Source organism: Poeciliopsis prolifica, unplaced genomic scaffold, assembly GCF_027474105.1.
Source record: "Poeciliopsis prolifica strain line A6 unplaced genomic scaffold, Auburn_PproV2 SCAFFOLD020, whole genome shotgun sequence".
NCBI lineage: Eukaryota > Metazoa > Chordata > Actinopteri > Cyprinodontiformes > Poeciliidae > Poeciliopsis > Poeciliopsis prolifica.
The window spans coordinates 8,966,201-8,982,792 of record NW_026562395.1 but is presented as its reverse complement, the minus strand read 5'-3'; the positions used below and the strand labels follow the sequence as shown (position 1 = coordinate 8,982,792).

Genomic DNA, 16,592 nt, shown 5'->3' with positions numbered 1-16,592 from the left:
TGATAAGTTGTCATATCGGGGGTGGATATCACATGGCTTTCTGACTCTGTTTGAGCTGGCAAATCAGTGCAGCATTTACTCTACTAATTCTTTTGTTCTTAAGCATGAGGGGACTGCCACCAGTCATGATGCAGATATGCATACCCCCAAAAGTCTCCTGCCAATGATTTTGGGTTGACAGGTCATTGAATCACCAACCCCACCCCCACCAACTCTGTCACCATGGCACACTTCCAGGTGCTAAGAGGCAGATAGAGGCAGATGCTTTTCTTAGATCACCTTTTGTGCTGCCTGTTTAAGAAGAGCAGGAAGAACCTGAGCTCTTCACTGAGAGGCATCAGCAATGGTACCCTACTGCCATCTTGTGACATAGACCGGGTATACAATCCTATATTCAAAGGAGTTATTCTCATTTGAATGTGGTCTTTTACCTTCATTATTCAGTTGTGCATGAGACAAAATAAGTTTTTCATATTTAGCTAAATATGAGTAATTATGTTGCAAATCAAAAATGAAATAAGTATGTGGACAAAATAAATAATTCTGGAAAGATAAGATTTACTCTTCTGTCGAGCACACAGGTGTCAAACTCCAGTCCTGGAGGGCCGCCGTCCTGCAGTTTTTCGATGTGCTGCAGGTTCAAAATACTGGGATGAAATGGCTTAATGACCTCCTCCTTGTGTCGATCACTTCTCCAGAGCCTTAATGACCTGATTATTCTGTTCAGGTGGTGCAGCAGAGGCACAGCTAAACATTGCAGGACACCGGCCCTTGAAGACTGGAGTTTGACATCCCTGGCAGCAGAATTAAATTTAGCTGTTTCTTCCTTTTCTAGGTGAAGCTTCCTTTTCCTATTGATCAAATCACAAATCTTCCACGGAATGACTTCCAAATGTTGGTCAAAATGCACAAACTGACATCGGAGCAGCTTGAGTTCATCCATGATGTGAGGCGGCGGAGCAAGAATCGCATCGCAGCGCAGCGTTGTCGCAAAAGGAAGCTCGACTGCATTCTGAACCTGGAGTGTGAGATCAGAAAACTCGTGAGTGGACCAATCACAAACCATCATCACCAATTACATGGATGATTTCCCACCAGAATGTTTGTTGGATCATGTTTATATCATTATCATTTTCTGAATGTATTGCTTCTAGTTGAATCATTAGCACAGGGTTTATTTTTCTGTTTGCTTGAATATTGAATATTGAGCTGGACAGACTGGCACTGTCAAACCTGGTCTATGCCAGGCTCACATGATCAGTTCAATCACTGGAGGTTTTTAAAGTCCATCTAAAACACACTTCACACACTTTGAGCTTTTCCACATTGTGTCTCATTATCACCACAAACTTCAATGTTCTGTAAAACATAGAAGTTTCCGGGTGCAGGAGTTAGTTTCCTGTGGTGGCGCAGAGGGTTAGCACACCCCACGTTTGGAGGCCTCAGTCCTCGACGCGGACGTCGCGGGTTTGACTCCCGTCTTCCTCCATCTCCTCGCCCTCTTTCCTGTCAGCATACTGTTGAAAATACGAGCCACTGGCGCCGCAAAAACTCTTTGGAGAAAAAAAAAAAACAAGAACAAAAAAAAACATTGAAACATTGAAAACAGATTGTTTTTCCTCTGTGAACTGTGATGCAGAGGAAAAACAATCTGTGGCCCACTGAAAGCTCAATCTGTCAGATTGGATCTATGAACATCAATTTTCCAATAATACCACAGATTCTCAGTTAGATGAAAGTCTGGACTTTGATATGTTTGATCTAAACCAGATGACTGAAGTTCTGTCTGGATGTTTGGGTTCGTTGTTCTGTTGGAGGACAGAGCTCTGGCCGTGCGTGTCTCAACACTTTCTTCCAGGATTGCCCTGATTTAGCTTAAGAGTGGGTCAGTTGGGCTTTTTAGGTTTTCACAGGTAGAAACACTTCATTGAAATGTCAGATCAGCCCAAAGTAACTGAAGTACAGTGAAGCTTGTAACAGAAAAAATCAAGAGCTGTGAGAAGTTCCACACAGCTGTTAATGATATCTGTATTCCTTGTGTGTGTGTGTGTGTGTGTGTGTGTGTGTGTGTGTGTGTGTGTGTGTGTGTGTGTGTGTGTGTGTGTGTGTGTGTGTGTGTGCGTGTGTGTGTGCACAGGAGTGTGAGAAAGAGAAGCTCCTGACAGAGAGGAACCAGCTGAAGGCCTGCATGGGAGAACTGTGGGAGAACTTCTCCTGCCTGTCCCAGGAGGTGTGCCGGGACGTCCAGCTGAGCCCAGAGCAGGTCCAATCCTTACACCACTACTGCCCTGTGCTGCGACCCCCCAACTCCACTGCCAGCAACAACGCAGTCCACGAGCCCAGGCCCCCCGCCATCAGCACCCCGGCCACCACCAGCATCGACCTCACAGGCCACTCTGGCTCTGCCACCCCTGAACCCAGCTTCCAGGGGTCACCAGGACCCTCAGAGAACGAGCCTGAATCTGCCGTCAGGAACGGGGCGGACCAGGATATGGGGAGCCGCGACACCAGCTTGTACTCCACATCAGAGTCTGTGGAAAAATCCAACCAAACAGTAACGGTAGATTTTTGCCAGGAAATGACTGAAAAATGTACAACTGACGAGCAGCCAAGGAAAGACAGTACCAAGTAGAGGTGGATCTTTATTCAGTTGTTTTGAATGTTTTCTATTATTTAATTTTACTCCTCTGACAAACCCTTTTTCTGGGTTGTGAGATGGTCAGCCTCTGCCAGTGTTCACTGAAAAACAAGCTTTGTATTTATGTCATTTTGTTTCGTCTTTGTTTCTGTATGTTTTGTTGAAATGGTTGACACTAAAATTGTCTTAACAGCAGCAATACTGTCCTGCAGGCATTCTCCTCTTACCCTGACAGTGTGGGAACCTCTCACCAAACTCGTACTATGGTGCTATACCCGGCCAGCGAGCAGGAGCCTCTGCAGGGGAGACTGCCGTTCATGTGTCACACATCACAACTTCAAGTTGAACCTCATTGGACCTAAGCAGCAGCTCTCTTTTTATACAAACAGGATCTGTTTCTTCCTTTCTCCTTCTACCGCTCTGTCTTCAGATGTACTCATGCATACACACACACACACACACACACACTGCTTCCCCATCAGGTTCCAGACCTGCTCTGGAGAAGCAGACACACAAATGTGTGCAGAATCACTTCTAAGCTACTTCCTGAGGATTTAAAGACAACTACTTATTAACCCCACATGATAGAAACCAGAGTTTCAATGTCATTTTTTTATCAACATCCAAACCTGAGGATACCTTCAAACTGTGAGATGTTTCTTCTGATTATCCTGAAAATCTCCTCATGATTCTAGCACAAACACTTTGGTCCTAATTTCCACATTTCTAAAGGCTGCCTAACAGGTGTGAATGTTTCACATTTCCAGGTCAATGAGGCTAAAATGTTACAGAATTTAAGCTGTAAGATTTTATCTCTGAGAAATCCGTTTGTTCAGTTTGTAGCTGAAAAACTGTAATCATTTGCATCATTGATTTTTTTGTACTTAAAGATTCTTGCAGCTTGGAGATTGACTTCCAGCTACAAATGGAGTGCCTCTTAATTTGGGAGTACTTCACATTAAACAGCATTTGTTTAAAGTATTTAAGTTGGATGCATCCTTTTCATTAACATCAAGCTAAATCATCATGACAGCAAATCTTTAAATCACAGAATACAAATGTTTTGCTAAACAGGAGCAGAGTTTTATCAACCTAAATAAGTTTTTAGTACAGATCCAGTTTTTCCAGTAGGATGTAAACAGACTTTTATCAGCTCTGGCAGTAACTTTTTCAAGAAGGTTCTGATGAGATTCTGCACACATTAGTGTAAACTTCTCAGATGTTTGTGTGTGAAAGCAGCTTGTTGGTCTCGCTCTACCTCTGTCTACCTCTCTCAGTTCCACTCTCTCGCTCTGTCTCTTCTATGATTATATCTCAGTGGCCCTTTTTGTCACAAGAATTCAAACTCAGGAAAAAAAATCCTCTGAATGTTCAACCTAATTCATTGAAAATGAGATGAGAGCTTCTGTACAATAGGAAGTTACAATGCAGTGAGACTGTAAAATGTTCATATGCAAAAAAAAAAATGTTTTCAAGCGTTTCTTATTTGTATTTCTGTACAGGAGAACTTTGTACAGCCTGTAACTGAGAACATTCCTTCTATGCCTTCCACAGCACTGAATTGAAAGGAGAATAAGGTGATTAGATGGCTATTTTTATTTCCCACTCATCAGCAATACCATTGTATTTGGATGTCGTATCAATGATTTTTCAAGTGCTTGTTTGGCAGATGTGTATATAGTATGGAGCATGATGACTGTAACAGTGATTTTTGTACGTGTAGAAACGTAGGTGTTTCTTTTTATTTCACTTGGGTTATATCAAGCACCTTTCTAAGGGAAAACTTTTCTTTGCTGTTTCCTGTCCTGCCTAATGAATACTTTCCATCATGGTGGGTGTTCTTATACTCAGGAAATCAGCTTAATACATGAGTACACATACACACCCACACACACACACACACAGCATGCATCCACACACATCCAATCATGAGCCCCTTGCATGTTTAGAAGTGACCCATGAGAATATATTTTACAGACTGGCTGAGGTCAGCCCAGCTTCACCTTTGGCTCCTTTTTAAATGTGAAAAGCTTCTCCTCATGTTCTTTCTCCCCATGTTGCTTACTTCCTTTTATAGCAGTATTTAAAGACACGACTTGTGTAAACTCTCACATTTTGCTATTGACATTTAAAAATTGATCCAAGAAATAGAGTAATGAATGAATGAATTTAGGCACTTTGTTTCCGGCCCTGAGCGCTCAGAGCCATTAGCACTTCAGCTGCAGTCTTTGTCTTCATTTTCTTCTAAGTCTGAACCTGGAGCACTTAAATTGGCCCTGCAAGAGAAAATGTTTTTGATATCATTATATTAATATAATTCAATGAAGATTTAGAAAGACATCTAAAAGAAGTTAATGTTTTAGTATATGATTATTCTCAACTTTGCTTTGTGTTTCTTTAGTAATGAAATAAGCTAATTCCTGATTGAGTTGACATGTAAGTGGTGTGTGTGTTGTCCAAATGGCTGAATACCAATCCTGTAAGGTTGTAAAGTTGTTGCCCTGATTGTGTTTGGTCATCCATCTCTGTGATGTGCATGCTGCCTAGAACTATAAGCGTAGTTAGTTGGTCAAGCTTATATTTTGTCTTGTAAGTTCTCTCTTTTTTTAAAAATGCTTTTAAAAATTCTTTCCCAAAATGTTCTATATGAAGAAACTTAACTGTATCAAACCTCACTAGAGGCAAGCTCCAAGCAAGCAAGCAGGGTTGAATTCAGCATAAAACTTTGTTGCTTTTTCTTCTCTTTAAAGTCCCAATCCTAAAGGTACGTACCTGTGATGGTGTTGCTTCTGTTCAACAAAGGCATAAATAACTATGCTAACTTTGCTATTTTATCTATCAAAGTCAGTCTTCAAAGTCTACCTCCACCTCTGTCCCTGGCATCATCCAAACCTTCTTCATTACAAGCATGAACCCTGTTCCTGTTCGGCAGCTCCTCTACCTCCTCTGAACATCTTCCTCAGCCTTCCCTTTCCTACCGTGATTCCAGATCGCTCCACCTGAGCTGTCCCTCTGATATATCCATTCCTAACCGTGTTCATTTGGGTCTCTTTCGGTGAAAACGTGTCTTTGTCCAGCTCTGCTGGCTCTATCTCCATCTCCAGTTCCCGTTTGTAGAGGCACCAGCTGTGAAGCGTTCATCTCAGCAGGTCTCTCTGCCTTTCTTTGTCTCAGTCTTCCCCACTCATGTGTTCTACCTGCTGCTGTGGACAGCTGACCACAGGTACTTTAACACCTGTTCTGCTTTCAGCTTCATTGTTCCACATGTGTCCCATTGATCCCACCTTACCCTCCCATTAACTCCTGGTGGTCTATGGGCTCCAAGACCTTCAGATCATAATGTAGCAGTGGTGGTTTACACGTCCACTAGTCCCAGTTGATACACGCTGTAGGCTTACCGATTTTCATTAGGAACACTTGGCTGCCATATAGTGGTCCAGCCCAATTAGGATATGAAATACCTAAGTGCATTTTTATCGTATGTTATATTCTATAAATGATCATTCTCTTAAAATAGAAACAAATATATAATGAGCTCAATAAAATGGATCACTAGCCAATGGTTTTCCTAACCCTTAACAAGCTGCATACATTCTCAAAGGGTTCACTTTCTAATCCTGTTAGGTCATCAGTCTTTATTCTTGTCCCTGTCTTAGTAGGGTGTTTCTTTTGGCTTTCACCTTCAATGAAAGCCGTGTTTGACAGAACATTTCAAAAAATCACCAAGATCCCCATGAAAAACTTGATTCTTGCAGAAGCTTCTACAAGGTTTTTCTGCCAACCTGAATGCTAATCCTAACTGATGCTGTGCTCCCTTCTTGTCTCTTCTTGTCAGATTAACACAGGATTGGGACTTTAAAGTTTGGATGAGATTTTTGAACGTTGTTCATCTGAACTTTTTCTGATGTAAATTTTGGATTAAGAGCTCATTGGTTGTTCCTTCCTGTTTTTCAGCAGGATGCTGTCACTACCCCATCATTAAATTGTTAGGATTGATCTCTTTCAGAGAATGCACACATACACAAGCTCATGTTCATGTTATGCACATACCACACATACACAGGTTTGGAGCAGTAGTAATGATATTTAAATATATATTTCTACAAATATAATGTTTTTGTTTGTTTCATTTCTATGTGCTGTTTTCTTTCATGAACACACTCCAGAAGTAATCCTATGTTGACAATTTTAGTTAGCAGAAAGAAATGATTAAAATCTAAGATGAAAATTTTTCCGCAAGATTAGACCTAAAGATGATTCTCTTTTTCTCTTGAGAAATGTAGCCAAAATTGATCAGAGGCTCCTGAGATGTTCTAATATTTCTACAGAGATCACAGACTCTTTTTAACATATTTTGCTGATTCATCTGAACTTCCAAATGTAATCCCACTGAACTAAGGTTTCTGAAGTTTAGTCCCTGCTTTTGGTCCAGACTTGTAATATTTTTTATGCTCTCTTAATGCTGAAAGGGTCACCCTGACATGTAAATGACCTTAAATGAATCTTGGAACATTTGTGTTTAAGCCACAAAAAAAAAAAAAAAATTATGTTTTGTGGGCTTAATTGACAACAAAATATCTTTTACCAGTGGTGGCTTCTAGCTACGTAAATTTTTGTCACCAAGTTTCAATCAATACTTTGTATTTCATCACTTTATACCAGTAACATGGACATACCAAAGCTGTCTGCATGGTGCGAGTGGATGTCAGTCAGCCACGGATGTTTTATTGCTAATTCAGTGACGCATGCCATTAAAACCTCAGGGTGGTGAGTACTTAAACTTGCTCTGGAGATCACTCTGAAGCAGGGAACAGAAAAGCTGTGAGCTGAATAGTTTTTGGATTTTTTCTGCTCATGATGTTGGAGTATTTTATGTTCTTCAGGTGAAAGTATTGCCACCAGAAACAAGCTCTGTATTTGCCCACCTGATGAATGTTGAGGCTTGATATTCTTTTTCTTTCTTTCTCAATCTTATTTGTGACTGTGTGCAAGCAGCTCAATACAAGCGATTCTTTATTTGGTGTGGGGTTAGCGGGGAGGAAAGAGATGAGATCAACAAATTCAGTCTGGTTACTGTTAAACCAAAACTAGGAGCTGGAAGGTGCTGACAAGCTATGCAGATGAAAAGCAGATGCAGATTTGGTTTATATTCCTCTTTGTGTTAAATCAGTTGCAAACCAATCAGATTGATTATAAACAAACTTTTTTTCTTATTATATGCATGAATTGAAAGAAAGTTGTGTTGACATGAGTTGGTCTCCAGGTTGCTTTGTGCAGGTCAAACATAGTTGCAACAGTATGATTTCTATGTGAACATGCTGTAGCTCTGTAAAATGAATCCACTCATCTTTCTGTTTAATTTTGTTACATTTCCTTTTTTTTTCTTGTCGCTGCTTCTCTGACACAGACACTGGCTTTTGCAACTCCAAAGGTTGTTCTGAAAGAATATGAACAAAAACATGCCTTTTCACAGATTACTCGACTTCATTTTTTTTAACAAAAGGAAATGTGTGCTATTTAAATGCACAAGTTAAGATCATTGAGTGAAATCTAAATGTAATATGTTTACAGATAGGTGTCATGTCATGTTTGATCTATTCTTCTCCATCTAAGAGGCAAAGAATGAGTTCCTCTGACCTTGTGTTTCATCCAACTTTTTGGATGACTCAGCATTACATGGATACAAGTGCACCTCCAATATTTGCCTTAGAACTTGCAGAGGCCATAGTTCACATTCAAGTGAAGTGAGTGTATGCAGGGGCCTGGGCCCCCATCCCTGAGTAACCAGTGCAGACTTTTCTCACACTTATCTACCTGTGAAATCCTTCATACCTCTCATTACTGGTCAATGACTGTATCAGCAAACTGCATCAGGTGTTTTTCTACATGCTTTTACACAGATTAAATGGATTATTGTATTGGTAGATTTTGGTGCATCATTTTTAATGTAATAGCTTCTAAGCTTGTAGTTCGAGTTATTTTTTCTTATTTTTTCTAGACTGTTTTGTGTTAATATTGTCCACTTGAAATAGCTGTTATTTGCTTATTCTCTACTAAGAGTTCTTACCTACATTTTTAATGACCCTAATTATTAAAGACTTAATTACCATGTAAATACCTTGTTGTGCAACCCCATTTTCATTCATTCAATTGCTAGTGTTATACAAATGACTTTTTTTTTGTCTAGACACCATTTCTCTTTATGAAATAAAGAAACTTGCATATCATTCAGAGTACTTTTTGTTTGTGCTAACCCTGATAAATGACTGCACACATTTTCTTTATTCTTTAATATGATTATGTTGTGTAAGAGTAAGAAGGTTGTGTTTGATTTGTTCAAGGTTTTTATGTCTGAACATTCATTCTACCTTCTATGCTTATCCTGCTCAGACAAGATAAGTAGGAATAAAAATCCCAGATTTGAATCATTTTAACTATTATTTAAAGACTTCCCAATCTTTAAATGTTCTGCTTTGTTCTATTCAAGATTTCTGAGTTTGTTTTTAACAAGTTAAATATGTACAGTTTATGTGTAAAGAATCAATCCACAATATAGTGTGCATCATCTCAAATAGATCAAGGTCATATGGAAAACTATAAAGTCAAATCAATGCAACATTATATAAATTAATTTAGAAACATTCCAGTTCAGTTCTAATGGTAATACAACATAATGAAAACCAGTTACAATGATAAAGAACAGCTCTTCACGGTCAGGAATCTGAGTGAGAGTAAGGCCGTCCAGAACCACTGCTGACGGTCATAAGGTGAGAAGCAAAGGACACGTTGGTTACAATACTCATTGTTTAAACAGTTTCACTGTTCATGTATTATTTAGAAAACAATAAAACTGACTGAGGCTGCTGTGGTGGCGCAGGGGTAAAGCACAACACACATCCGGAGGTCTTCGTCTTGGACACGGCTGTCCCAGGTTCCATTCCCGGCCTGGTGACCTTTGCTGCATGTGTTCCCCTTTCTCTCTTTATCCACTTTCCTGTCAATTCACTATCAAATAAAGATGACTAAATCCAATAAAAGCTTTCAAAATAGCAAAACTTCCTGCAATTTAGTTTCTGGCCAGTTTGGTACAAATGTACCCTCATAACAATTAAATAGTTTCCTCATGATGACCAACTGCTTTGACACTTTCCAGTCTGGTTTTCATGCTCACCCCAGCTCGGAGACTGGCCTAGTCAAAGTATTCAATGATATCCATATAAATACGGACTGTGGGAGAACCATGGTGTTGGTTCTGTTGGACCTCAGTGCAGCTTTTGACATATTACTGAATCGACTGGAGAGTTGGGTTGGACTCTTCGGTTCGGTGCTCGACTGGCTTGAATCTTACATAAAGAACAGAGATTTCTTTGTTTCAATTGGAAACTTCTCATCAAAGAGGTCAAAGGTCACATGTGGGGTACCCCAAGGTGCAGTCCTAGGACCCCTCTTATTCAATATTTATATTTTCCCACTAGCTCATCTATTCAATTGCTAGTGTTATAACAGAAAATAAAATTAGCTACCATAACTATGCGGATGACACACAACTCTACATTACGATGTCACCAGGTGACTTTGACCCCATCCAATCACTCAATAAATGCTTAAATCAGATAAATGTGTTGATGTGCCAAAACTTTCTCCAGGTGAACAAAAAAAACTGAAGTCATTATTTTTGGACCTAAAGAGGAAAGATCTAAAGTCAATGCACAGCTTCAGTTATTACAACTAAAACTATCGATCAGGCATGAAACCTGGGAGTAGTGATGGACTCGGACTTGAACCTTGTGAGCCACATAAAGACAGTTACAAAGTCGGCCTTCTATCACCTGAAGAACATCTCCAGGCTTAGAGGACTAATGTCTCAGTCAGATCTAGAGAAACTCATCCATACGTTTATCTTTAGTCGCATTGATTATTGTAACAGCATCTTCACAGGCCTGTCCAACAAATCAATCAAACAGCTGCAGCTGATCCAGAAGCTGCTGATCCAGAAGCTGCTGCTCACATTCTCACTAGAACCAGGAAGATAGAGACATAACAGCAGTTTTAAAGTCCCTCCACTGGCTCCCTGTAGCTCAAAGAATAGATTTTAAAATACTGTTGTTAGTTTATAAATCACTGAACGGTTCAGCACCACAATACATTAAAGATCTGCTGTTGTTGTATCAACCTTCCAGACTCTCTGGTTCTGGTTCTGCTTTGCATCCCCAGAACCAGAACCAAGAGAGGAGAAGCAGTTTTCAGCATCTATGCACCAAAAATTTGGAACAAACTTCCAGAAAACTGTAAAACAGCAGAAACCCTGACTTCCTTTAAATCTCAAATAAAAACATACATGTTTAGAATTGTATTTGAAATGTAATATGAAACAATGTATTGTTTATTATATGTTGCATGACTTTGTGTTTATGATGTAAAGCACTTTGAAATGCCTTGCTGCTGAAATGTGTTATACAAATAAAATTTGATTGATTGATTGATAAAAAATCACAGTAAAAATGTTAGCCCAAATCTGTGTTGCACATGGAACAGACAGAAAGTTCAACGGCTACAGTGATGTGCCTTGTGTCCACAAAAATAAATACATTCCATTGGAATTTAATGTAAAAGACCAATACATTTTGATCTTTTTTCTTTTCAAAACAGCTCAAACTCAGTCAGATTAGACACTGAGCATTTATCAACAGCACATCTTGCCACAGATTCTTGATTGGGATTAGGTCTGGACTTTGACTGGGCCATTTAACATATGAGTATATTTTTGTTTTAAATAATTCCACTTTGTTCTCGGCATTTTGTTTAGGGTGGATGTCCTGCTGGAAGCTGAACCTTCACCCAGTCTCAAGTCTTTAGATTAAGTTTTTCATCCAGCATTTCTCCATATTTTGATCCATCCATCTTCTGTCAACTCTGACCATCATCCCTGGTCCTGCTGAAGAGAAACAATCCCAGAGCATGATACCGCCACCACCATATTTGACAGTGGGGATGGTGTGTTCAGAGCGATGTGCAGTGTTCGTTCTCTCCCACACATAGCATTTTGCTTTTTGGCTAAAAAGTAATTTTTTTTGTCTAAGTTACAAGTGTGTATTGCACAAGAAAAGAAATAGTATATGAAAATGTTGTCAAGAGAATTTTATTGTATTTCTCTGTCATTGCCCACTGTCCTTAGTTACATCCTGTAATCCAATATCTTTGCTATATAAGATTTTGAGACTCACTTTATGGAATGGATGATTTGATCCACAAACCTAAACACAGAAAGTCTAAGTGTATGAGTGAATACCATCAGATGGTGAAAGTTACACAGAAACTAGAAATGAGGTGAAACATGATGTGATGTCTACAGAAGTCCTCAGTGCCTCTGGCCTCACGCCAACATGGATGTTTCTGGTTCACTTCTTCATGATTGAAGACAACTCCAGAATCATGCTCTGAAAGAAAAAAAACAGTGCTGGTTAATCCTTTGTTATCCAAAAAGTAGACTTTTCTTTCCTCAAAGGTTTTTAAAAAAACGTAATATTTTGATGTTTCCAACATATACATTACTCAACAATGTATATCTTGAGTTATGTCTTCACAGAACGCTGCTGCTGGTGACACCAGTCCTACAGTCCTTCACTGAGAGAATAAATCACTGAACAACTTAAGATACATTAAAGATCTGCTGTCGTTGCATCGACTTCCAGGCCTCTTAGCAAATTAGTTCATGAAACATTACTTTGCGAAATGTTTTTATCTTCACTTCGGCTAAGCACGGTGAACTGCTGAACACATACCAAGTTTTGTGCTCAATTTTGTCTTAAGCTGAATTTGATTTCGTTTACAGTTCATTTGGTCAAATTCCAAATTATTTTTTTTAGGTTAAATGGACATATTTATTCTTAGCTGTGATATTACTGTATTATTTAATTAGTTATTGAATTTATTGTTATTTATTCTGGTGGTTTTCATTGTTCTTTCATTTTTACTAACACTAGTTTAGTTCACTGTTACTAAATTAGTGAGTTTTATGATCCAACACCTGATAATCATTTTTGAACTGTAAAACAATATCTTGTTAATAAATATAGAAATAAAATTTTAATACATTCTTTTATATTTTGGAGAGAAGCTGTTTTCCATAAGTGTACAGAACTTGTTCTGTCCTCATTGCTACACATAATCCTTTAGCTACTGTAATTTAATATCAAACCTTATCAGGCAAGTGATCGTAAAACAACTGAGATGGAGAACTATTTGATTATTATTTTCTGATAATCAGGAGGTGTCTCCAGTTGGTGATTTTGAGCCTACTAAATACGACTGAATAGCTGAAAATGTTTGACTTATAGAACTGGTAAGATATGCATTAACAAACGTATTGTTCAGACTCCAACAAGTTGAGATGGATATTAATCTAAATCTCAAACTGCTCTGGTGCACAAAACACAATTTTATGCTAGTCACTATTTTTCTCAGTCAATTAATGCTCTGCGTGCACGGTGATGTGCTCATGATGCTGACCGTTTAACATACATATTTAGGTGGTCTTGTTTGAAGATTAAACAGGAGCATAGTGCATCAGATCTATATCTAAATACCCTCCACACAAAATCAGACAACAGCACAGTTCTCACAGATTTCTTGTTTGGCTTGCTAAGTTTTGGGATGTTTTTTTATGGCATTTCTTTTTGTGTTGCACTCACTTCATAAGACTTATGAGTAAGTTATTATTTTTTAAATACCATTTTGTCCTATCAACTTAGACATTTCTTTTTTAACAGAAAATCATAACATCATCTGTTATGATGTGTCATCACTATGAAATTCTCTGGGTTAAGAACCAGGACCAGCCTGGGTGTCCAGTTATAGCCTAGTTGAGAAAAGCAGAAACCTGAAAATCTCTCTCTTCTACTCCACGAATCAAATATGCGTAGTTTTATTGCATCAGAAAAAAAACTCAAACATTTTCAGCGTCATATTAGGTGAAGCGTAACATAGGGTGCTACAGTTTTCACTTACCATGGACATCCTCCTCCCAGAGGCGGGGGGCGGTGGGGTCATCACTGGGCTTTCCCCCTGGTTGAAGTGCTGGGCCTCGGTATCTGATCCACTCTGAGAGGCGTTGCTGTCAGACGGACTGGCGAGCTTGGCCTCTGACAGTCCTCGGGACATAAAGCTGCACTTCCTGGCTGTGGGATAGTGGTCGCTCTCTGGAGAATCACTCATGTCACTGAGTTCCTTGCAGACACTGACTTTACTCTGCTTCCTCTGGGGGATCTTCAGGGCAGCAGGAATCTCAATGTGGCTAGCCACCAGCGTTGCTCGCGGGCCTGGATAATGAGTTTTGCCCGAGCAATGAGGTCCATTTGACTCATCGCTGCTGAAGGATGGTTTTCTGTTATCCAGAGTGTGTCGCCGCTCCACAGCCCCCAGTTGCCTCAAATGCTGGATGTCACCTTGGCTCGGCCGGAACGTCTGTGCAGGATGCTGCTGTGAGATGTCCATGCCTTCTGTATTCTGGAAACCTGCTGGAACCAAGTTACAAGGCAGCACATCTCTTTGAGCATCCTTGTAAAGATCTGATGAAACAGGACTGGACACCTGAGTCAGCTGGATCAGCCTTTGTGGTGAGGAGTTTGTGAGAACACAAATCTGCTGCACTATAGAATTTTTCTTTGACCTGCAGACACTGTCATCATCTCCATATTTGTATCCATAAAGGATTTGCTTGATCTTCTTCACACCCAGATGGAAAATCTCCAAAAGGTTGAGGAACAAAGACACTCCAGCAATGACAAGCATGAACACCATGAAAATATTTTTCTCTGTAGGCCTTGACACAAAACAGTCAACACTGTTGGGGCATGGCAACCTCTCACACTTGTACAGAGGAGACAGTCCAATGCCAAAAAGAGCACACTGACCAATGATGAAACCCACCTCCACCACAGACCTGGTCAGGATATGAAAAACATATGTGCGCAACAGTGACCCTCTGAGCGGAGCTTTCCTGACTTTCTTCTGTTCGTCTAACTTCCTGAGCTCCCGCTCGATTCTCTTGTGGTCCTCCTGGTCAGTATCTGCCCCCTCCAGCTCTGCCTTCAGGCAGGCCTTCTTTCTGTGCCTCTCTTTTTCAAGAGTTCTCAGGCGATACAGAGCATGGCCCATGTAGACCAGTGAGGGAGAGGACACAAAGATGATCTGCAGAACCCAGTAGCGTATGAGGGAGATAGGGAAAGCCTGGTCATAGCAGACAGTCTTGCAGCCTGGCTGCTCTGTGTTGCAGACAAACTCGCTTTGCTCATCGTCCCAAACATCCTCTGCTGCAACGCCGAGTACAAGCATCCGGAAGATAAAGAGGATGGTGAGCCAGATTTTCCCCACAATGGTCGAATGAATGTGGACCTCTTCTAAGATGCTACCCAACAAGTTCCAGTCCCCCATCTTCTCTCACATTATGAGTAGCTGTGAGTGAATAAAGAAGATAATGTGTATTGTAAGACTTTTATGTTAATGTTTAAATATCAAAGGAACAACTGTACTTACCAGTCTTCTAGAGCCCTTGCTTTGTGTATTTGATCATAAAGACCTTACAAAAAAGATGATCCAGCTGCAGCAACATCAGGACTCATTGGCTGTCCCTTGAAGACTGCTAAAACCCCACTGTGCTCTGTGGCCAACTCTGTTTCAATGTTGCTGCTAACTAGGTCTCCAGTTTGAAGTTATTGATCCTCCACAGGCCTATAACACCCCGAGGTCAGTTTCATCCTGCCACTCTTTTATCAGGACACTAAACTGGAAATAGCGCTCACCAAGGTGTCAATATACAGCTTTGTCCAAAGCTTTCCGGCTTCCTTAGGCTCCAGGGGCTCTACAATATGACTAAAACAATGAAGACTCAACAACTTTCTCCATTACAATGGATCTTGAGTATCAGCAGGTTAGGTTATGAACAGCAGCAGCAGCTCAGGCACACATTACCACAGCCTTTGGTCCTTGACCACATCATCACTGACTTGATCTGGAGCCTTTCTGTATGAAACTCTCATCCTGTTAGAATACAGTGAAGGCCATTCATGTTGGAAAATCAGATATAATTCAGTTTAGTCATTGGACACTCTTGAATGCCTTGCGATTCCCTTTCAGCATTCAGTCTTCACTGTTAAGTCTTTCAGGATCTTGACTTGTTAGTATCTGCCCACACTGTCTCAAAAAATTTGTTCTCATTTCTAGTCCACAGTCTTCTCCAGGTTAGCCTTTACAAAGTCATTCTCGTGTGGATTTAGATGACTGCATCACATGTGTCTGTGAAAAAATCAAGCTCTCCTGCCCACTGTTGTATAAAGTACTGAAATCTCAGTCAAGTAAAAGTATAGGTACCTCTCCAAAATATGACTTTGGTGAAAGTCCAAGTCACTGAAATGTTACTTGAGTTAAAGTCTTAAAGTATCTGAAACGTCTTGTACTTAAGTATGGAAAATGGATGTACTCAAGTAATGCAATGAAAAGTATGAATAAAAAGTAAAACATGGCAAATGCAGTTTGAATGACATTTTTCATATTTTGGTAAACTTGTCAAATGCACTTAAAATAATGTACACAAAATGCAGGCAAAATGAAACCTGCTAATAGATATATCTGCAGGCATCATTTAGTTAAGAACATTAGGTGCTTTACCTACACCACAAGGTCAACTTAACCTGCTTTAGGTTAACTTAACCTGCTTTACAACTGACCCAGCTTTTTAGTAAACCCTCCAGGACAGAAAATACAAAGGTTTTGTAAGCCTTAAGTTTTTCCTTTCAGTAAGGTCAGTGCTGAAATGAGAAAAATAAATAGTCAGTACAGAAAATGCGACAAACATGAAGAAAAAAAAAACATTACGATTACTCTATTTCACAAACTAGAGGTGGACACAACTGGTCATTATGTAAAAGAAAAAAGAATTGGGAGGGAAATGCAGCTT

The 16,592-nt window shown here is 39.8% G+C and overlaps 2 protein-coding genes across 4 annotated transcripts in view; one reads left to right on the top strand and one right to left on the bottom strand.

The window, feature by feature from the left end:
• Positions 1-8,865, top strand: part of bach2b (BTB and CNC homology 1, basic leucine zipper transcription factor 2b) — an 85,813-nt gene extending 76,948 nt beyond the window's left edge. For all 3 annotated transcript variants that reach the window (XM_055044108.1, XM_055044107.1, XM_055044106.1), the window contains 2 exons: positions 836-1,042; positions 2,138-8,865. In XM_055044108.1, the coding sequence (XP_054900083.1) occupies positions 836-1,042; positions 2,138-2,632 (702 nt within the window). In that variant the 3' untranslated portion in view covers positions 2,633-8,865. The remainder of the gene's footprint in view (positions 1-835; positions 1,043-2,137) is intronic.
• Positions 8,866-11,807: 2,942 nt separating this feature from the next.
• gja10b (gap junction protein alpha 10 b) lies at positions 11,808-15,516 on the bottom strand. Its single transcript, XM_055044690.1, has 3 exons — positions 15,173-15,516; positions 13,646-15,091; positions 11,808-12,075 (listed from the first exon to the last, which is right to left on the bottom strand). Exons 2-3 carry the CDS (start codon positions 15,068-15,070, stop codon positions 12,037-12,039), a joined length of 1,464 nt encoding a protein of 487 aa, XP_054900665.1. The 5' UTR covers positions 15,071-15,091; positions 15,173-15,516; the 3' UTR covers positions 11,808-12,036.
• Positions 15,517-16,592: the final 1,076 nt, after the last annotated feature.